The following is a 17500-nucleotide window of genomic DNA, read 5'->3' on the forward strand; positions in this document are numbered from 1 at the left end:
AAATCTACTTTCTTGTGTGTTTTTGTGTGTGTGTGTGTGTGTGTCTGTCTGTCTGTCATGCTTTGTCATGGACACATTTTGCTGGTCTTGTCTATGATTACAGTGTCCTGTGTCGTTATTTTATTTTATCATCATCATCATCATTATGATAGTGTCTGCGTGTGTGTGTAACAGTTTCTTCGTGGCTATGTGTGTAAGGAGGAGGAGGAGGAAAATTGATGATGACGATGATTATGATGACGATTGATGGTGATGATGATGGTGGGGGGGGGGTTGTGGTGGTGGTGATGGTGATGATTATGTTGGTGATTGTGGTGGTGATGATGATGTTGGTGATTGTGGTGGTAATGATGATGTTGGTGGTGTTGATTGTGGTGGTGATGATGATGTTGGTGGTGGTGATTGTGGTGGTGATGATGATGTTGGTGGTGTTGATTGTGGTGGTGATGATGATGTTGGTGGTGTTGATTGTGGTGGTGATGATGATGTTGGTGGTGTTGATTGTGGTGGTGATGATGATGTTGGTGGTGTTGATTGTGGTGGTGATGATGATGGTGGTGGTGTTGATTGTGGTGGTGATGATGATGGTGGTGGTGGTGATTGTGGTGGTGATGATGATGGTGGTGGTGTTGATTGTGGTGGTGATGATGATGGTGGTGGTGGTGATTGTGGTGGTGATGATGATGTTGGTGGTGTTGATTGTGGTGGTGATGATGATGTTGGTGGTGTTGATTGTGGTGGTGATGATGATGGTGGTGGTGGTGATTGTGGTGGTGATGATGATGTTGGTGATTGTGGTGGTGATGATGATGATGGTGGTGGTGATTGTGGTGGTGATGATGATGTTGGTGGTGGTGATTGTGGTGGTGATGATGATGTTGGTGGTGTTGATTGTGGTGGTGATGATGATGGTGGTGGTGGTGATTGTAGTGGTGATGATGATGTTGGTGATTGTGGTGGTGATGATGATGTTGGTGGTGGTGATTGTGGTGGTGATGATGATGTTGGTGGTGGTGATTGTGGTGGTGATGTTGGTGGTGGTGATAGTGATGATGTTGATGATTACGATGATGTTGATGATGATGAATACGACGATGATGTTGATGATGATGATGGTGGTGGTGATGATAACGACGATGATGGTGGTGATGGTGATGATGACGACGACGATGATGATAGTGACGATGATAACAATAATGACGATGATAATGATGAGGATGATAACAATGACGACGATGTGTGACAGGTTCTTCATGGTGATCGCCTGTCTAACCATGGGGGTTCTAGCGTCCATAGCCCACCTCCAGCCTTTGTTGAGTCACTACGCTCTGTACCTGGTTAGTACGTCGCTCTGTCTGTCTGTCTGTGTCTGTCTGTCTGTCTGTCTCTCCACTTGTCTCTGTGTCTGTCTGTCTGTCTCTCCACGTGTCTCTGTGAACGTGGGAGTTGCAGACCACGAACGAAGAAGACAAAGAAGTCTCTGTGTCTGTCGGTCTGTCTGTCTGTCTGTCTGCCTGTCTGTATGTCTGTCTGTCTGACTGACTGCCTGCCTGCCCCTCTGTCAGTCTGTCTGCTTGATTGTGTGTGTGCTTGCCTGTCTGCATGTTTGTCTCTTTTTTTGGGGGGGGTGAGGGGGGGTCTTTTTTTGTTGTTGCCAGTCTGTTTGTTTCTTGAGTCATTGCGCTCTGTATCTGGTCAGTATGTCTGTCTGTCTGTGTGTTTGTTTTCTTGTCTGTCTGTCTGTTGAGTCACTACGTTCTGTATCTGGTCAGTATGTCTGTCTGTCTGTGTGTTTGTTTTATTGTCTGTCTGTCTGTTGAGTCACTACATTCTATATCTGGTCAGTTAGTCTGTCTGTCTGTGTGTTTGTTTTCTTGTCTGTCTGTCTGTCTGTCTGTCTGTCTGTCTGTTGAGTCACTACGTTCTATATCTGGTCAGTTAGTCTGTCTGTCTGTGTGTTTGTTTTCTTGTCTGTCTGTCTGTCTGTCTGTCTGTCTGTCTGTCTGTTGAGTCACTACGTTCTATATCTGGTCAGTTAGTCTGTCTGTCTGTGTGTTTGTTTTCTTGTCTGTCTGTCTGTCTGTCTGTCTGTCTGTCTGTTGAGTCACTACGTTCTATATCTGGTCAGTTTGTCTGTCTGTCTATGTGTTTGTTTCGTTGTTTGTCTGTCTGTCTGTTGAGTCACTACGGTCTGTATCTGGTCAGTTTGTCTGTCTGTGTGTGTGTTTGTTTTCTTGTCTGTCTGTCTGTTAAGTCACTACGCTATGTATCTGGTCAGTATGTCTGTCTGTCTGTGTGTGTGTTTGTTTTCTTGTCTGTCTGTTTGTTGAGTCACTACGCTCTGTATCTGGTCAGTATGTCTGTCTGTTTGACTGTCCGATTGTTTGTCTGTCTGTCTGTTTGTTGAGTCACTCTGCTCTGTATCTGGTCAGTATGTCTGTCTGTCTGTCTGTCTGATTATGTTTGTCTGTTTATTTTGTTTTGTTCTGTTTTGTCTATCTGTCTGTTTGTATGTCTCTGTGACTGTTTGTTTGTCTAAACTTTTCCATATGTTTATCTGTCTTGACTCTTTCTATTTGTCTGCCTGTCTGACTCTGTTATCTGTGCGTTCCTCTGTCTCTTTCTATCTTAATGTTTATCTGCGTATCTACCTGTCTGTCTATCTGTCTGTCTGTCCACTTTTTATGTATGTATGCATCTCTCTCTCTCTCTCTCTCTCTCTCTCTCTCTCTCTCTCTCTCTCTCTCTCTCTCTCTCTCTCTCTCTCCCCTTCTCTGTCTGTCTCTCTCCATTCATCATATTCATAACGTTTTGTTTGTGTGTTTTTTTACGAGACAGTAATGCTGGTATTACTAACCAATATGTTCCCCCTAAAAAGTGATATTGATATGACTAGTGACTTTGTGTGTGAGTGTGTTTGTGTGTGTGTGTGTGTGTGTGTGTGTGTGTGTGTGTGTGTGCTTGTTTGTTTGTTTGTTTTGAAGAAGAAGAGGAAGGTGATTTTGTCGATGTGGCTGCAGTAAGGTCCACATGGCAGTGATGGTACTGATGATGAAGGTAATGATGATGGAGATGGTGATTATGATGATAATCACGGAAAGTATTATCACAAGGACGGCGTCATGTGGATAAGGATTACCTGGATGACGACGATGATGGTGATGAAGATGATGGTGGTTTTGCTGGTGGTGTTGACGATAATGACGACGACGACGCTGCCGATGATGAGGATGGTGATGATGACAACGACGACGACTACAATGATGATGGTGTTGGTGGGGATGATGATGACAATGACATTCATACCATGATGATGATGACAACGACGATGATGATGGTGGGGATGATGATGATGACAGTAACATTCATATGATGATGATGACAACGATGGTATGACGACGACGACGATGATGATGATGACGACGGTCATTGATGATGATAACAACGACGATAATAATGATCATGATTTTAAAAGAATAATAATGATACCAATAACAAGAATAATAACGATGATGATGATGATGATAGTAGTTATGATACTACTACTACTAATAATAATAATACTAATGAGCAGCGTTTTTTGTCGCAGGAGATAGTGATGATAATGTGGGTGACGATAGAGCGTTTTGTGTTGCAGGAGATAGTGATGATAATGTGGGTGACGATGGAGCGTTTTGTGTTGCAGGAGATAGTGATGATAATGTGGTGACGATGGAGCGTTTTGTGTTGCAGGAGATAGTGATGATGATGTGGGTGACGATGGAGCGTTATGTGTTGCAGGAGATAGTGATGATAATGTGGGTGACCATGGAGCGTTTTGTGTTGCAGGAAACAGTGATGATGATGATCTGGGTGACGATAGAGCTTTTATGTTGCAGGAAATAGTGATGATAATGTGGTGACGATGGAGTGTTTTGTGTTGCAGGAGATAGTGATGATAATGTGGGTGACGATGGAGCGTTTTGTGTTGCAGGAGATAGTGATGATAATGTGGTGACGATGGAGCGTTTTGTGTTCCAGGAGATAGTGATGATAATATGGGTGACGATGGAGCTTTTATGTTCCAGGAGATAGTGATGATAATGTGGTGACGATAGAGCGTTTTGTGTTGCAGGAGATAGTGATGATAATGTGGTGACGATGGAGCGTTTTGTGTTGCAGGAAATAGTGATGATAATGTGGTGACGATGGAGCGTTTTGTGTTGCAGGAAATAGTGATGATAATGTGGTGAAGATGGAGCGTTTTGTGTTGCAGGAGATAGTGATGATAATGTGGTGAAGATGGAGCGTTTTGTGTTGCAGGAGATAATGATGATGATCTGGGTGACGGTAGAGTTTTTATGTTGCAGGAAATAGTGATGATAATGTGGGTGATGATGGAGCGTTTTGTGTTGCAGGAAATAGTGATGATAATGTGGGTGACGATGGAGCGTTTTGTGTTGCAGGAGATAATGATGATAATGTGGGTGACGATGGAGCGTTTTGTGTTGCAGGAGATAGTGATGATGATGTGGGTGACGATGGAGTGTTTTGTGTTGCAGGAGATAATGATGATAATATGGGTGACGATGGAGCGTTTTGTGTTGGAGGAGATAATGATGATAATATGGGTGACGATGGAGCGTTTTGTGTTGGAGGAGATAATGATGATGATGTGGGTGACGATAGAGCGTTTTGTGTTGCAGGAGATAATGATGATAATGTGGGTGACGATGGAGCGTTTTGTGTTGCAGGAGATAGTGATGATAATCTGGGTGACGATGGAGCGTTTTGTGTTGCAGGAGATAGTGATGATAATGTGGTGACGATGGAGCGTTTTGTGTTGCAGGAAATAGTGATGATAATGTGGTGACGATGGAGCGTTTTGTGTTGCAGGAAATAGTGATGATAATGTGGTGAAGATGGAGCGTTTTGTGTTGCAGGAGATAGTGATGATAATGTGGTGACGATGGAGCGTTTTGTGTTGCAGGAGATAGTGATGATGATCTGGGTGATGATGGAGCGTTTTGTGTTGCAGGAGATAATGATGATGATCTGGGTGACGATGGAGTGTTTTGTGTTGCAGGAGATAATGATGATAATATGGGTGACGATGGAGCGTTTTATGTTGCAGGAGATAATGATGATGATCTAGGTGACGATAGAGCGTCTTGTGTTGCAGGAGATAATGATGATAATGTGGGTGACGATGGAGCGTTTTGTGTTGCAGGAGATAATGATGATGATCTGGGTGACGATGGAGCATTTAATGTTGCAGGAAATAGTGATGATGATGTGGGTGACGATGGAGTGTTTTGTGTTGCAGGAGATAGTGATGATAATGTGGTGAAGATCGAGCGTTTTGTGTTGCAGGAAATAGTGATGATAATGTGGTGACGATGGAGCTTTTATGTTGCAGGAGATAGTGATGATAATGTGGTGACGATGAAGTGTTGTGTGTTCCAGGAGATAGTGATGATAATGTGGTGACGATGGAGCGTTTTGTGTTGCAGGAGATAATGATGATGCTTTGGGTGACGGTAGAGTTTTTATGTTGCAGGAAATAGAGATGATCTGGGTGACCATGGAGCGTTTTGTGTTGCAGGAGATAGTGATGATGATCTGGGTGACGATAGAGTTCGTGATACGGGTGTGGTCTGCCGGGTGTCGCTCCCGCTACCAAGGGGTGGCCGGTCGCCTGCACTTCCTGAAGAAACCTCTCTGCGTCATCGGTGAGACATGCGTTTGCTTGTCTGTCTGTCTGTCTGTCTGTATATCTGTTTTTCGTTTATTTAACTGCTTTTTTTACCCGAAGTTTTATAACAACAAATACAGAACACATTTTAACCCTTTCACCGCCAAGCTCGCATTTATGCACAGGTGTGGTGGTAGAGGACCCATGTCACTGAAAGGTGACCATTCATTGGTCTGTTATCCATGAACACACTGCTCTTAGTGTTCGGTGGTAGGACAGGCCATGTTTTCTAGACATCGCAGGGGGAATCCCCAGCTGTTCTTAGCCACTGTCTTTTCTGTGTGTATACCACAAGGGAATTTTGTACTCTAAATTGACTGGTGGTGAAAGGGTTAACGATTTTTTTTTAAGTGTGTCACAAGTGAGTCTTGAAGGCCTTGCCTCTTTTTTTTTATCTATTATTTTATCTATTTATTGATTCGTTCATTCGTTTTGTTTGTTTGGAGGAGAAACACTTTCTCGAGAAACCTCCCTGTGTCATTGGTGAGACATTTTGTTTATTTGTTTATTTATTTTTCTAATCGTTTATTTGTTTGTTTACTTATTTACATGTTTATTGATTTATTCATTCATTCGTTCGTTCGTTTGTTTGTTTGTTTATCTATTTATTCATGTATCATTTATTTATCTATCTAGTTACTCATTTATTCACTTGTGCATTTATCTATCTACCTGTCTCTCTGTCTATCTATCTGTCTGTCTGTCGCAACAGACACGCGCAGACACGTAGCTACTCAGCCACTCATTCCCACCCACCACCCCCTCCCCCCGACCCGCCACCACACACTCCTCACTCCCCCTCTTTCCCCCCCTCCACGCCTCCACACACACACATCCAGACATTTCTTTCTATAAGAGAAAACGAAGTATTCATGTGTGTGAAAAGTTCCCGCGACTCGTGAGACGTAGAGTGCAGATAAAAAAAAAATAATTAAAAAAAAAAACACGTGAAAAACAGGACCATTGAAAGAGATGGAATGAGAGGTAGAGTAAGAGTATGTGTATATGGAGCGAGCGAGAGAGACAGACAGACAGACAGACACAGAGACAGAGAGAGAGAGAGAGAAAGCCAACTAGAAAGTGAGAGAGAGGGGGGAGGAAGTGACATTTAGAACGGAGAGACAGACAGACAGACAGAGACAGAGAGAGAGAGAGAGGGACACACACAGAGAAAAAGCAAACTAGAAAGCGAGAGAGGGGGGAGGAAGTGACAGGTAGAACGGAGAGAGAGAGAGAGAGAGAGGAAGAGTAAGTGAAAAAGAGTGACATGCAGACGGACAGACAGAAACTGAGATTCATTTGTTTTATTGACCGGACGCCGCCTTCCATGTACATAATAAAGTTTGCATGAGTTCTGTTGATGAACTAAGTGACAGAGAGAGACAGGGACAGACAGATAGAGATAGACAGAGACACAGAGAGAGAGTGAGAGAGAGACAGAGTGAGAGAGAGACACAGACAGAGACGCAGAGAGAGAGACAGTGAGAGAGAGTGTGTGTGTGTGTCTGGAAGAAGAGACAGAGGACAGAGAGGGACACATTTTCACTCGGGCGTTCACACACACACACACACACACACACACACACACACACACACACACACACACACACACACACACACACACACACACAGAGAGAAAGAGAAAGAGAGGGGCGGGTGACGGACAGACAGACTAAGATAGAAAGACCGTGAGAAGCACAGGCAGAGACAAAGTTTCCCACAAGAAAGAACAGAGCGACATCAAAAAGACGACACACAGTTATTATTATTGAACTTTTGTGTTGATTTTACCTGGTGATTATGCGGTTTGTGTGTGTGTGCGTGTGCTTGTGCGTGTGTGTATGTGAGAGAGAGAGAGAGGAGAGAGAGAGAGCGTGTGTGTCTGACATCACAAGTCAAGCCAGATCAGTCTTCTCCTCCACCTTCTCCTCCTCCTTCTTTCGTTAGGCAACCACACTCCGTTTTCGCGGGTACGCATCATGCTGGGTATGTTCTTGTCTCCATAACCCACCGAACGCTGACATGCATTACAGGGCCCCAAAAACGTGCGTGATTTGTTATTCTGCATGCGTATACGCACGAAAGGGGTTCAGGCACTAAGCAGGTCTGCACATATGTTGACGTGGAAGATAGGAGAAAAAAAATCTTCACCCTTTACCCACCGTGGGTGCCGGAGATCGAAGTCAGGAACCTCGGGCGAGAATGAAGCTGAGTCGGGTGATGAGGGTTAAAAAAAAAGGGGGGGGGGGTTGGGGTGGCGTGGGGTGATATAGAGCGTTTGAGGGATGGGTGGTGAGTGGAAATGGGAGTGTGTGTGTGTGTAGGAAAAGGCGGGTTTGGGGGGGGGGGGGGAGTGTGGCAGGAGGAAAGGGGTTAATTAGATTCGTTACTTTGAATATGAAGTAATTAATTCTTCAATGAGTTGGAGGGGTGCGGGGGGAGGAGAAGCGGGAGGGGGAGGGAGATCTTTCGTTTTGATTTGTTTTTGTTTTCCCCCTCCCTCTCTCTCTCTCTCTCTCTCCTCTCTCTCCCCCTCTCTCTGTGTCTGACTCACTGTCTCTCTCTCTCTCTTCCTCTTTCTCTCTCCCTCCCTCTCTCTCTCTCTCCCTCTCTCTCTCCGTCTCTCTCTCTCTTTATCTCCCTGTCTTCCTCTCTCTCTCTGTCTCTATCTTTCTCTCCCCCTCTCTCTGACTCTCTCACGAGACAGATTTGTAGATAGGTAGATGGAGGGAAGGATGCATAGATAGATAGATAGACGGACAGACAGACAGAATCGATAGATAGACCAGCAGATAGATAAGACAGACAGACTAGAAAGATAGACCGACAGATAGATAGATAGATACAGACAGATGCAGACAGACAGACAGACAGATGTCCTACGTCCAGTCTATCCCCCCCTCTCTTTCTCCCCCCCCCCCCCTCCCTTTTCTCTGGCTCTAAAGGAAAGGGAGATAAGTTGCCCATTACTGGGAATAGACAGGAAATGAATGACCTGTGATCTGCCGCATTTGAATTTGAATGCAGTTTTCTTGTTTTCTTTTGTCTCACTATTCAATTTCCTTTCATTTTCTTTTTTTTTCTTTTTTCCCTTTTTTCGTGGTTTTGCATTTCATATCGTTTCATCTCTATACATAGAATTCCATAGCATCTTAGACATATTTAGAATATTAGTTCTATCTTATTCTATCTTTCGTTTATTTTGTTCACTTATATTTCACTTTCTATCATTTTATTTCATTTCATTTTTTATTCTTTTATTCTTCTTTTTCCCCCCATTATATCTCGTTTGATTCTATTGAATTTCATATAGCATGTGTTAAAAAAAACCCCACCTTAACTCACTCAGTACGGCCAGTCCTCTCTTCTCCTCTACACAGACCCCTCGGATGTCCAGTGGGTGTCTGAATGACCCAACCTTTAGCTTCCGTCGTCAGAATTGTGGTATTCTTTGTCAACATTCACCTCTTCAGTATAAGAGCCTTCCGCTTGCAATATTTTGATGGTGGTAATTGGGGTGAAACGCTGTTAACGCCATCTCTTTCGCCGTTCGTATGGTGAGAGTTAAGTCCCTTTGTTTTAATGAGCTGTATTATATTTTGCTGTGTTTATTTCATTTCGTTTCCAGTCTGGTTTGATTGATTGTATATTTTTATCATTCTGTTTTGTTTTTATTTCCTTTCGTGAATTTGCGTTTTTATTGAATATGCGCTTTATTCCATAGAGATTTGCTCTGAGTCTGAGTTACATTACGCATTTAGTGTTATATTTGTATTTCTTTTTATCATAACATATTTCTCTGTGTGAAATTCGGACTGCTCTCCCCAGGGAGAGCGCGTCGCTATACTACAGCGACACCCTTTTTTTTTTCTTTTTTTTCCTGCGTGCAGTTTTATTTGTTTTTCATATCTAAGTGGTCTTTTCTACAGAATTTTGCCAGGAACAACCCTTTTGTTGCCGTGGGTTCTTTTACGTGCGCTAAGTGCATGCTGCACACGGGACCTCCGTTTATTGTCTCTTCCGAATGACTAGCGTCCAGACCACCATTCAAGGTCTCGTGGATAGGGAGAAAATATCGGCGGCTGAGCCGTGATTCGAACCAGCGCGCTCAGATTCTCTCACTTCCTAGGCGGACGCGTTACCTCAAGGCCATCACTGATACTGCATTTCATAGCATGTCTCTTCGTTTTAATTTGAGTCATGCTTTGTTTGTTGTTATTTCCTGATCGTGTTGTTCATATCTTATTGTTTTGTAGCTTTGTATCATTTCATCTGAATGGCGTTTGATCATGTCTTATTTTCGTTATGCTGAGTTTAAAATTGTTCTTTTCTGTTACGAGTGCGTGGGTTTACGTGCGTGTGTGTGTGTGTGTGTGTGTGTGTGTGTGTGTATGCGGGCGCGCGTTTGTGTGTTTACGAGTGTATGTGTACATGTGTGTGTGTCTGTGTCTGTGTCTGTGTCTGTGTGTGTGATGTATTTTATGTATGCAATTCTTCGTTCTTTTGGATCCACAAGTTGTCTCGAAGCTTTTTTTTCTTCTCCTTTTGATCTTCTTGAAAGTGTGAGGAAATCATCTTCTTCAATACTGCTTTCATTTTCTACTCTCTTTTTTCTCCCTCTGTCTCTCTCTCTCTCTCTCCCTTGTTGTTGCTTTGTTGGTGACTTCAATGAAACATCAAAGAAATGGTTCACAAGTGAACGCAGACAAATCATATCTTGCTCTAGATGCTGGTCTCAGTAGGGTCTCACCCGCCAACACACCATCTCTCGAACGTGGAGTGATGTGGAGTGGAGTGATGGCCTAGAGGTGGAGTGATGTGGATTGATGGCCTAGAGGAAGAGTGATGTGGAGTGGAGTGATGGCCTAGAGGTGGAGTGATGTGGAGTGGAGTGATGGCCTAGAGGTGGAGTGATGTGGAGCGGAGTGATGGCCTAGAGGTGGAGTGATGTGGAGTGATGGCCTAGAGGTGGAGTGGAGTGATGTGGAGTGATGGCCTAGAGGTGGAGTGATGTGGAGTGGAGTGATGGCCTAGAGGTGGAGTGGAGTGATGTGGAGCGGAGTGATGGCCTAGAGGTGGAGTGATGGCCTAGAGGTGGAGTGATGTGGAGTGGAGTGATGGCCTAGAGATGGAGTGATGTGGAGTGGAGTGATGGCCTAGAGATGGAGTGATGTGGAGTGGAGTGATGGCCTAGAGGTGGAGTGATGTGGAGTGGAGTGATGGCCTAGAGGTGGAGTGATGTGGAGTGGAGTGATGGCCTAGAGGTGGAGTGATGTGGAGTGGAGTGATGGCCTAGAGATGGAGTGATGTGGAGTGATGGCCTAGAGGTGGAGTGATGGCCTAGAGGAAGAGTGATGTGGAGTGGAGTGATGGCCTAGAGGTGGAGTGATGGCCTAGAGGTGGAGTGATGGCCTAGAGGTGGAGTGATGTGGAGTGGAGTGATGGCCTAGATGTGGAGTGATGTGGAGTGGAGTGATGGCCTAGAGGTGGAGTGATGTGAAGTGGAGTGATGGCCTAGAGGTGGAGTGATGTGGAGTGATGGCCTAGAGGTGGAGTGATGTGGTGTGGAGTGATGGCCTAGATGTGGAGTGATGTGGAGTGATGGCCTAGAGGTGGAGTGATGTGGAGTGGAGTGATTGCCTAGATGTGGAGTGATGGCCTAGAGGTGCAGTGATGTGGTGTGGAGTGATGGCCTAGATGTGGAGTGATGTGGAGTGATGGCCTAGATGTGGAGTGATGGCCTAGAGGTGGAGTGATGTGGAGTGGAGTGATGGCCGTGATGTGGAGTGATGTGGAGTGATGGCCGTGATGTGGAGTGATGTGGAGTGGAGCGATGGCCTAGAGGTGGATTGATGTGGAGTGATGGCCTAGAGATGGAGTGATGTGGAGTGGAGTGATGGCCTAGAGGTGGAGTGATGTGGAATGGAGTGATGGCCTAGATGTGGTGATGTGAAGTGGTTGCCGAGATGGAGTGATGTGGAGTGGAGTGATGGCCTAGATGTGGAGTGATGGCCTAGATGTGGAGTGATGGCCTAGAGATAGAGTGGTGTGGAGTGATGGCCTAGAGATAACGCGTCCGCATAGGAAGCGAGAGAATCTGAGCGCGCTGGTTCGAATCACGGTTCAGCCGCCGATATTTTCTCCCCCTCCACTAGACCTTGAGTGGTTGTCTGGACTCTAGTCATTCGGACGAGACGATAAACCGAGGTCCCGTGTTCAGCGTGCGCTTAGCGCACGTAAAAGAACCCACGGCAACAAAAGGGTCGTTCCTGGCAAGATTCTGTAGAAAAATCCACTTCAATAGGAAAAACAAATAAAACTGCAGGCAGAAAAAAATACCCCAAAAATGGGTGGCGCTGCAGTGGCCCATCACTGCATAGATAGATACATAGATATATATATCTCTCTCTTTTGCGTTGCCTGGATACGTATTTCGAGAATTCGATGAGTAAGGTGTCTTCACCAGTACTTTTTTTTTTTTTTTCCTCTGGCCTACTTCTTTTCTTCTTCTTCTTCTTCTTCTTTGTGTGTGTGCGTGTGTATGTGCGTGCAAACTTTGTGCAACTTTCTTTTCATTAAAGAGGTACTCATCAGTTATTCGGTGTACGTTACACATGTTCGTTTCATTCTGATATATACATAATAACAAAATAATGTAAGTGCATGTGTGTGTGTGTGTGCGTGCGTGCGCGCGCGTGTGTGTGTGTGTGCATGCGTGTGTGTGTGTGTGTCTGTGTGTGTGTGTGTATGTGTGTGTGTGTGTGTGTGTCTGTGTGTGTGTCTGTGTGTGTGTGTGTGTGTGTGTGTGATTCGAATCGCTGCTACCCCTCTCCAGACACAGTCCTGATTCTGGCCAGCGTAACTACGCTGGTGGTCGTAGGGACTACGCAGGAGAAGACCTACGCCACCTCTGTCATCAGCGGCCTACGCTTCTTCCAGATCCTGCGTATGGTGCGTATGGACCGACGAGGCGGCACGTGGAAACTGCTGGGGTCGGTCGTCTGGGCACACAGACAGGTGATGATGATGGTGGGGGTGGTGATTGTGGTGATGATAATGGTGAGGAAAAGGAGGAAGGTGGTGGTGGTGGTGGTGGAGATTATGATGATGGTGGTGGTGGTGATGATAATGGTGAGGAAAAGGAGGAAGTTGGTGGTGGAGATTATGATGATGGTGGTGGTGGTGGTGATGATAATGGTGAGAAAAAGGAGGAAGTTGGTGGTGGAGATTATGATGATGATGATGGTGGTGGTGGTGGTGATGATAATGGTGAGAAAAAGGAGGAAGTTGGTGGTGGAGATTATGATGATGATGATGATGATGGTGGTGGTGGTGATGATAATGGTGAGAAAAAGGAGGAAGGTGGTGGTGGAGATTATGATGATGGTGGTGGTGATAATGGTGAGGAAAAGGAGGAGGGTGGTGATGATGATGATGATGATGATGGTGATAATGGCGAGGAAAAGGAGGAGGGTGGTGATGATGATGGTGATAATGGCGAGGAAAAGGAGGAGGGTGATGATGATGATGATGGTGATAATGGCGAGGAAAAGGAGGAGGGTGGTGGTGATGATGATGATGATAATGGCGAGGAAAAGGAGGAGGGTGGTGATGATGATGATGATGATGATGATAATGGCGAGGAAAAGGAGGAGGGTGGTGGTGGTGGTGGTGATGATGATGATGATGATAATGGTGAGGAAAAGGAGGAGGGTGGTGATGGTGGTGGTGGTGATGATGGTGGTGGGTCTGTCGTCAGGGCACATGGACAGGTGATGATGATGATTATTATGGTTGTGATTGTGTTGATGATGATGGTGGTGGTGGTGATGATGATGATGATTGTGGTGATGATGGTGGTAGTGATAATTATGGTGATAAAGATGATGGTGATTATAGTGGTGATGGTGATGGTAGTGGTGGAGGTGGTAGTAGTGAGAGAACTACAAATAAAAATACAAATAGTATTGACGGTGATGATAATGATGGTGCTGATGGTGTTGATTATGGTTGTAGTGATGATGATGATGATGGGTAGGTGGTGGTGGTGATGGTGGTGGTGGCGGTGGTGATGATGGTGGTGGTGGTGATGATGGTGGTAGTGGTGGCGGTGGTGATGTTGATGGTGGTGGTGGTGGGTCCGTCGTCTGGGCACAAAGACAGGTGATAATGATGGTGCTGGTGCTGGTGTTGGTGGTGTAGATAATGGCGAGGAAGGGTGGTGGTTATGATGGTGGTAATGATCATGATCATGATTATGGTGGTGATGATGATGACGATGATGATGATGTCTCCCAACACCCCCACACAAAAAAACACGCCACCACCACCACAATTTCAGGAGCTGGTGACGACCCTGTACATCGGCACCCTGGGCCTGATCTTCACGTCCTACCTGGTCTTCCTGGTGGAGAAGCACCAGCCCCGACTGCCCCGGGAGGACAGGGAGAGGGGGGACAACAAGCTGGCCGCCCCGCCCAAGTTCAGTAACTTCGCTGACGCATTGTGGTGGGGCGTGGTACGTTGTCGTCGTCGTCGTCGTCACCATGACAGAGAGAGGGGGAGGAGAGAGAGGGGGGGGGGGGTGGGGGGGCAGGAGGGACATAGAGAGGAGAGAGACAGAGAGATAGCGGGAGGAGGGGGGAGGAGAGAGCTAGAGAGAGAGAGAGAGGGGGGAGGGACACAGTGAGAGAGAGAGCGGGAGGGACACAGTGAGAGAGAGAGCGGGAGGGAGATAAAGAGAGAGAAGAGAGAGAGAGCGGGAGGAGGATAGAGAGAGAGTGGGGGGTGGAGAGAGAGAGAGAGCAGGAGAGAGACAGAGCGAGATAGAAAGTAGAGAGACACAGAGAGAGGGGAGAGAGAGAGAGCGGGAGAGAGAGAAAGAATTACAACGACAATGACAAAGCTTTTAATATGCATTCGGTGCTACAACACCTTGAGATAGAGAGAGAGAGAGAGAGTTGTGTCGGTCGTATTTTATTCCCGGTTTCGCTACCCGGAGGTGGTCCAGCCTAGGTACTGTGAAAATTATTATTATTATTATTTTTAGAATTAGTACTTTTCCCGCAGATCCGCCCAAACAGCCACAGAGTAATCAAAAATTTGATTGTGGTCACCCTGTGGAAGGAAGAAAGAGAGACAGGGAGACCGGAGGGGGGTGGGGGGGTAGAGAAGATTATAGGAGAATGACAGACAGAGAAAGAGGGGGAGGGAAGCAAACAGCGAGTGAGACAGGGAGTGTAGGAGGAGACAGAGGGAGGGAGAGAGACAGAGGGGAGAGAGACAGAGGTGAGAGAGACAGATGAGAGAGAGACAGAAGGGAGACAGACAAACAGGCAGAGGTGAGAGAGACAGAGGGGAGAGAGACAGATGAGAGAGAGACAGAAGGGAGACAGACAAACAGGCAGAGGGGAGAGAGACAGACAGACAAAGGGGAGAGAGACAGAGGAGAGAGAGACAGAGGAGAGAGAAGAGAGAGAGACAGAGGGGAGAGAGACAGAGGAGAGAGAGACAGAGGCGAGAGGGACCGAGGGGAGAGAGAGAGAGAGAGACAGAGGGGAGAGAGAGACAGACAGAGAGGGGATAGAGACAGGGGAGAGAGAAAGAGAGACAGAGGGGAGAGAGACAGGCAGAGGAGAGACAGACAGAGGGGAGAGAGACAGAGGAGAGAGACAGACAGACAGAGGGAGGGAGACAGAGGAGAGAGAGACAGAGAGAGACAGAGGAGAGAGACAGAGGGGAGAGAGACAGAGAGGAGAGAGACAGAAGAGAGAGAGACAGAGGGGAGAGAGACAGAGGGGAGAGAAGAGAGAGAGACAGAGGGGAGAGAGACAGGAGAGAGAAGAGAGAGACAGAGGGGAGAGAGAGAGAGGAGACAGACAGAGGGGAGAGAGACAGAGAGGAGAGAGACAGAGGAGAGAGAGACAGAGAGGAGAGAGACAGAGGAGAGAGAGACAGAGGGGAGAGAGACAGAGGGGAGAGAAGAGAGAGAGACAGAGGGGAGAGAGACAGGAGAGAGAAGAGAGAGACAGAGGGGAGAGAGAGAGAGGAGAGACAGAGGGGAGAGAAAAGAGAGAGAGACAGAGGGGAGAGAGAGAGGGGGGGGAGAGAGACAGAGGAGAGATAGAGACAGAGGGGAGAGAGGGAGAGGGGGGGGAGAGAGACGAGAGAGAAGAGAGAGAGACAGGGGAGAGAAGAGAGAGAGACAGAGGGGAGAGAGACAGAGGAGAGAGAAGAGAGAGAGACAGAGGAGAGATAGAGACAGAGGGGAGAGAGAGAGAGAGAGACAGAGGAGAGATAGAGACAGAGGGGAGAGAGAGAGAGAGGGGAGAGAGTCAAGAAGAGAGAGAAGAGAGAGAGACAGAGGAGAGATAGAGACAGAGGGGAGAGAGTCAAGAAGAGAGAGACAGAGGAGAGAGAGACAGAGGGGAGAGAGACAGACGAGAGAGAGACAGAGGAGAGATAGAGACAGAGGGGAGAGAGACAGAGGAGAGAGAGAGAGACAGAGGGGAGAGAGACAGAGGAGAGATAGAGACAGAGGGGAGAGAGAGAGGAGAGAGAGACAGAGGGGAGAGAGACAGAGGAGAGATAGAGACAGAGGGGAGAGAGAGAAGAGAGAGAGACAGAGGGGAGAGAGACAGAGGAGAGAGAAGAGACAGAGACAGAGGGGAGAGAGACAGAGGAGAGATAGAGACAGAGGGGAGAGAGACAGAGGAGAGAGAGAGAGACAGAGGGGAGAGAGACAGAGGGGAGAGAGACAGAGGGGAGAGAAGAGAGAGAGACAGAGGAGAGAGAGAGACAGAGGGGAGAGAGAGACAGAGGGTAGAGAGACAGAGGAGAGAGAGACCGAGGGGAGAGAGACCGAGGGGAGAGAGACCGAGGGGAGAGAGAGAGGGGAGAGAGAGAGAGACAGAGGGGAGAGAGACAGAGGAGAGAGTCAGAGGGGAAAGAGTCAGAGGCGAGAGAGACCGAGGGGAGAGAGAGAGAGACAGAGGGGAGAGAGAGAGGGGAGAGAGAGAGAGACAGAGGGGAGAGAGAAGAGAGAGAGACAGAGGGGAGAGAGACAGAGGGGAAAGAGTCAGAGGCGAGAGAGACCGAGGGGAGAGAGAGAGAGACAGAGGGGAGAGAGACAGAGGGGAGAGAGAGACAGACAGAGAGGGGAGAGAGACAGGGGAGAGAGAGACAGGCAGAGGAGAGACAGACAGAGGGGAGAGAGAGACAGAGGGGAGAGACAGAGAGAGAGTCAGAGGGGAAAGAGTCAGAGGCGAGAGAGACCGAGGGGAGAGAGAGAGAGACAGAGGGGAGAGAGAGAGGGGAGAGAGAGAGAGACAGAGGGGAGAGAGAAGAGAGAGAGACAGAGGGGAGAGAGACAGAGGAGAGATAGAGACAGAGGGGAGAGAGAGAGAGAGAGTCAGAGGGGAAAGAGTCAGAGGCGAGAGAGACCGAGGGGAGAGAGAGAGAGACAGAGGGGAGAGAGACAGAGGGGAGAGAGAGACAGACAGAGAGGGGATAGAGACAGGGGAGAGAGAGACAGGCAGAGGAGAGACAGACAGAGGGGAGAGACAGAGGGGAGAGAGACAGACAGACAGAGGGAGGGAGAGAGACAGAGGAGACTGAAGGGAGAGAGACAGAGGGGAGAGAGAGAGAGAGACAGAAGAGAGAGAGAGAGGAGGGAGAGACAGACAGACAGAGGGGAGAGAGAGAGACAGACAGAGGGGAGAGAGACAGAGAAAAAAAAAAACATTGACAGACAGAGACATAGAGTGC

The 17500-nt window shown here is 47.1% G+C and overlaps 1 protein-coding gene across 1 annotated transcript in view; it reads left to right on the forward strand.

Annotated features, from left to right (window-relative positions):
- The window catches only part of LOC143276855 (potassium voltage-gated channel subfamily KQT member 1-like), a 247652-nt gene that overhangs the window by 220090 nt on the left and 10062 nt on the right, over positions 1-17500 (forward strand). Inside the window, exons 5-8 of the mRNA XM_076581512.1 lie at positions 1247-1337; positions 5585-5711; positions 12570-12751; positions 14076-14252. Of these exons, the coding sequence (XP_076437627.1) occupies positions 1247-1337; positions 5585-5711; positions 12570-12751; positions 14076-14252 (577 nt within the window). The remainder of the gene's footprint in view (positions 1-1246; positions 1338-5584; positions 5712-12569; positions 12752-14075; positions 14253-17500) is intronic.

This window comes from Babylonia areolata, chromosome 33 (genome assembly GCF_041734735.1).
Source record: "Babylonia areolata isolate BAREFJ2019XMU chromosome 33, ASM4173473v1, whole genome shotgun sequence".
In the NCBI taxonomy this organism is placed as follows: Eukaryota; Metazoa; Mollusca; class Gastropoda; order Neogastropoda; family Buccinidae; genus Babylonia; species Babylonia areolata.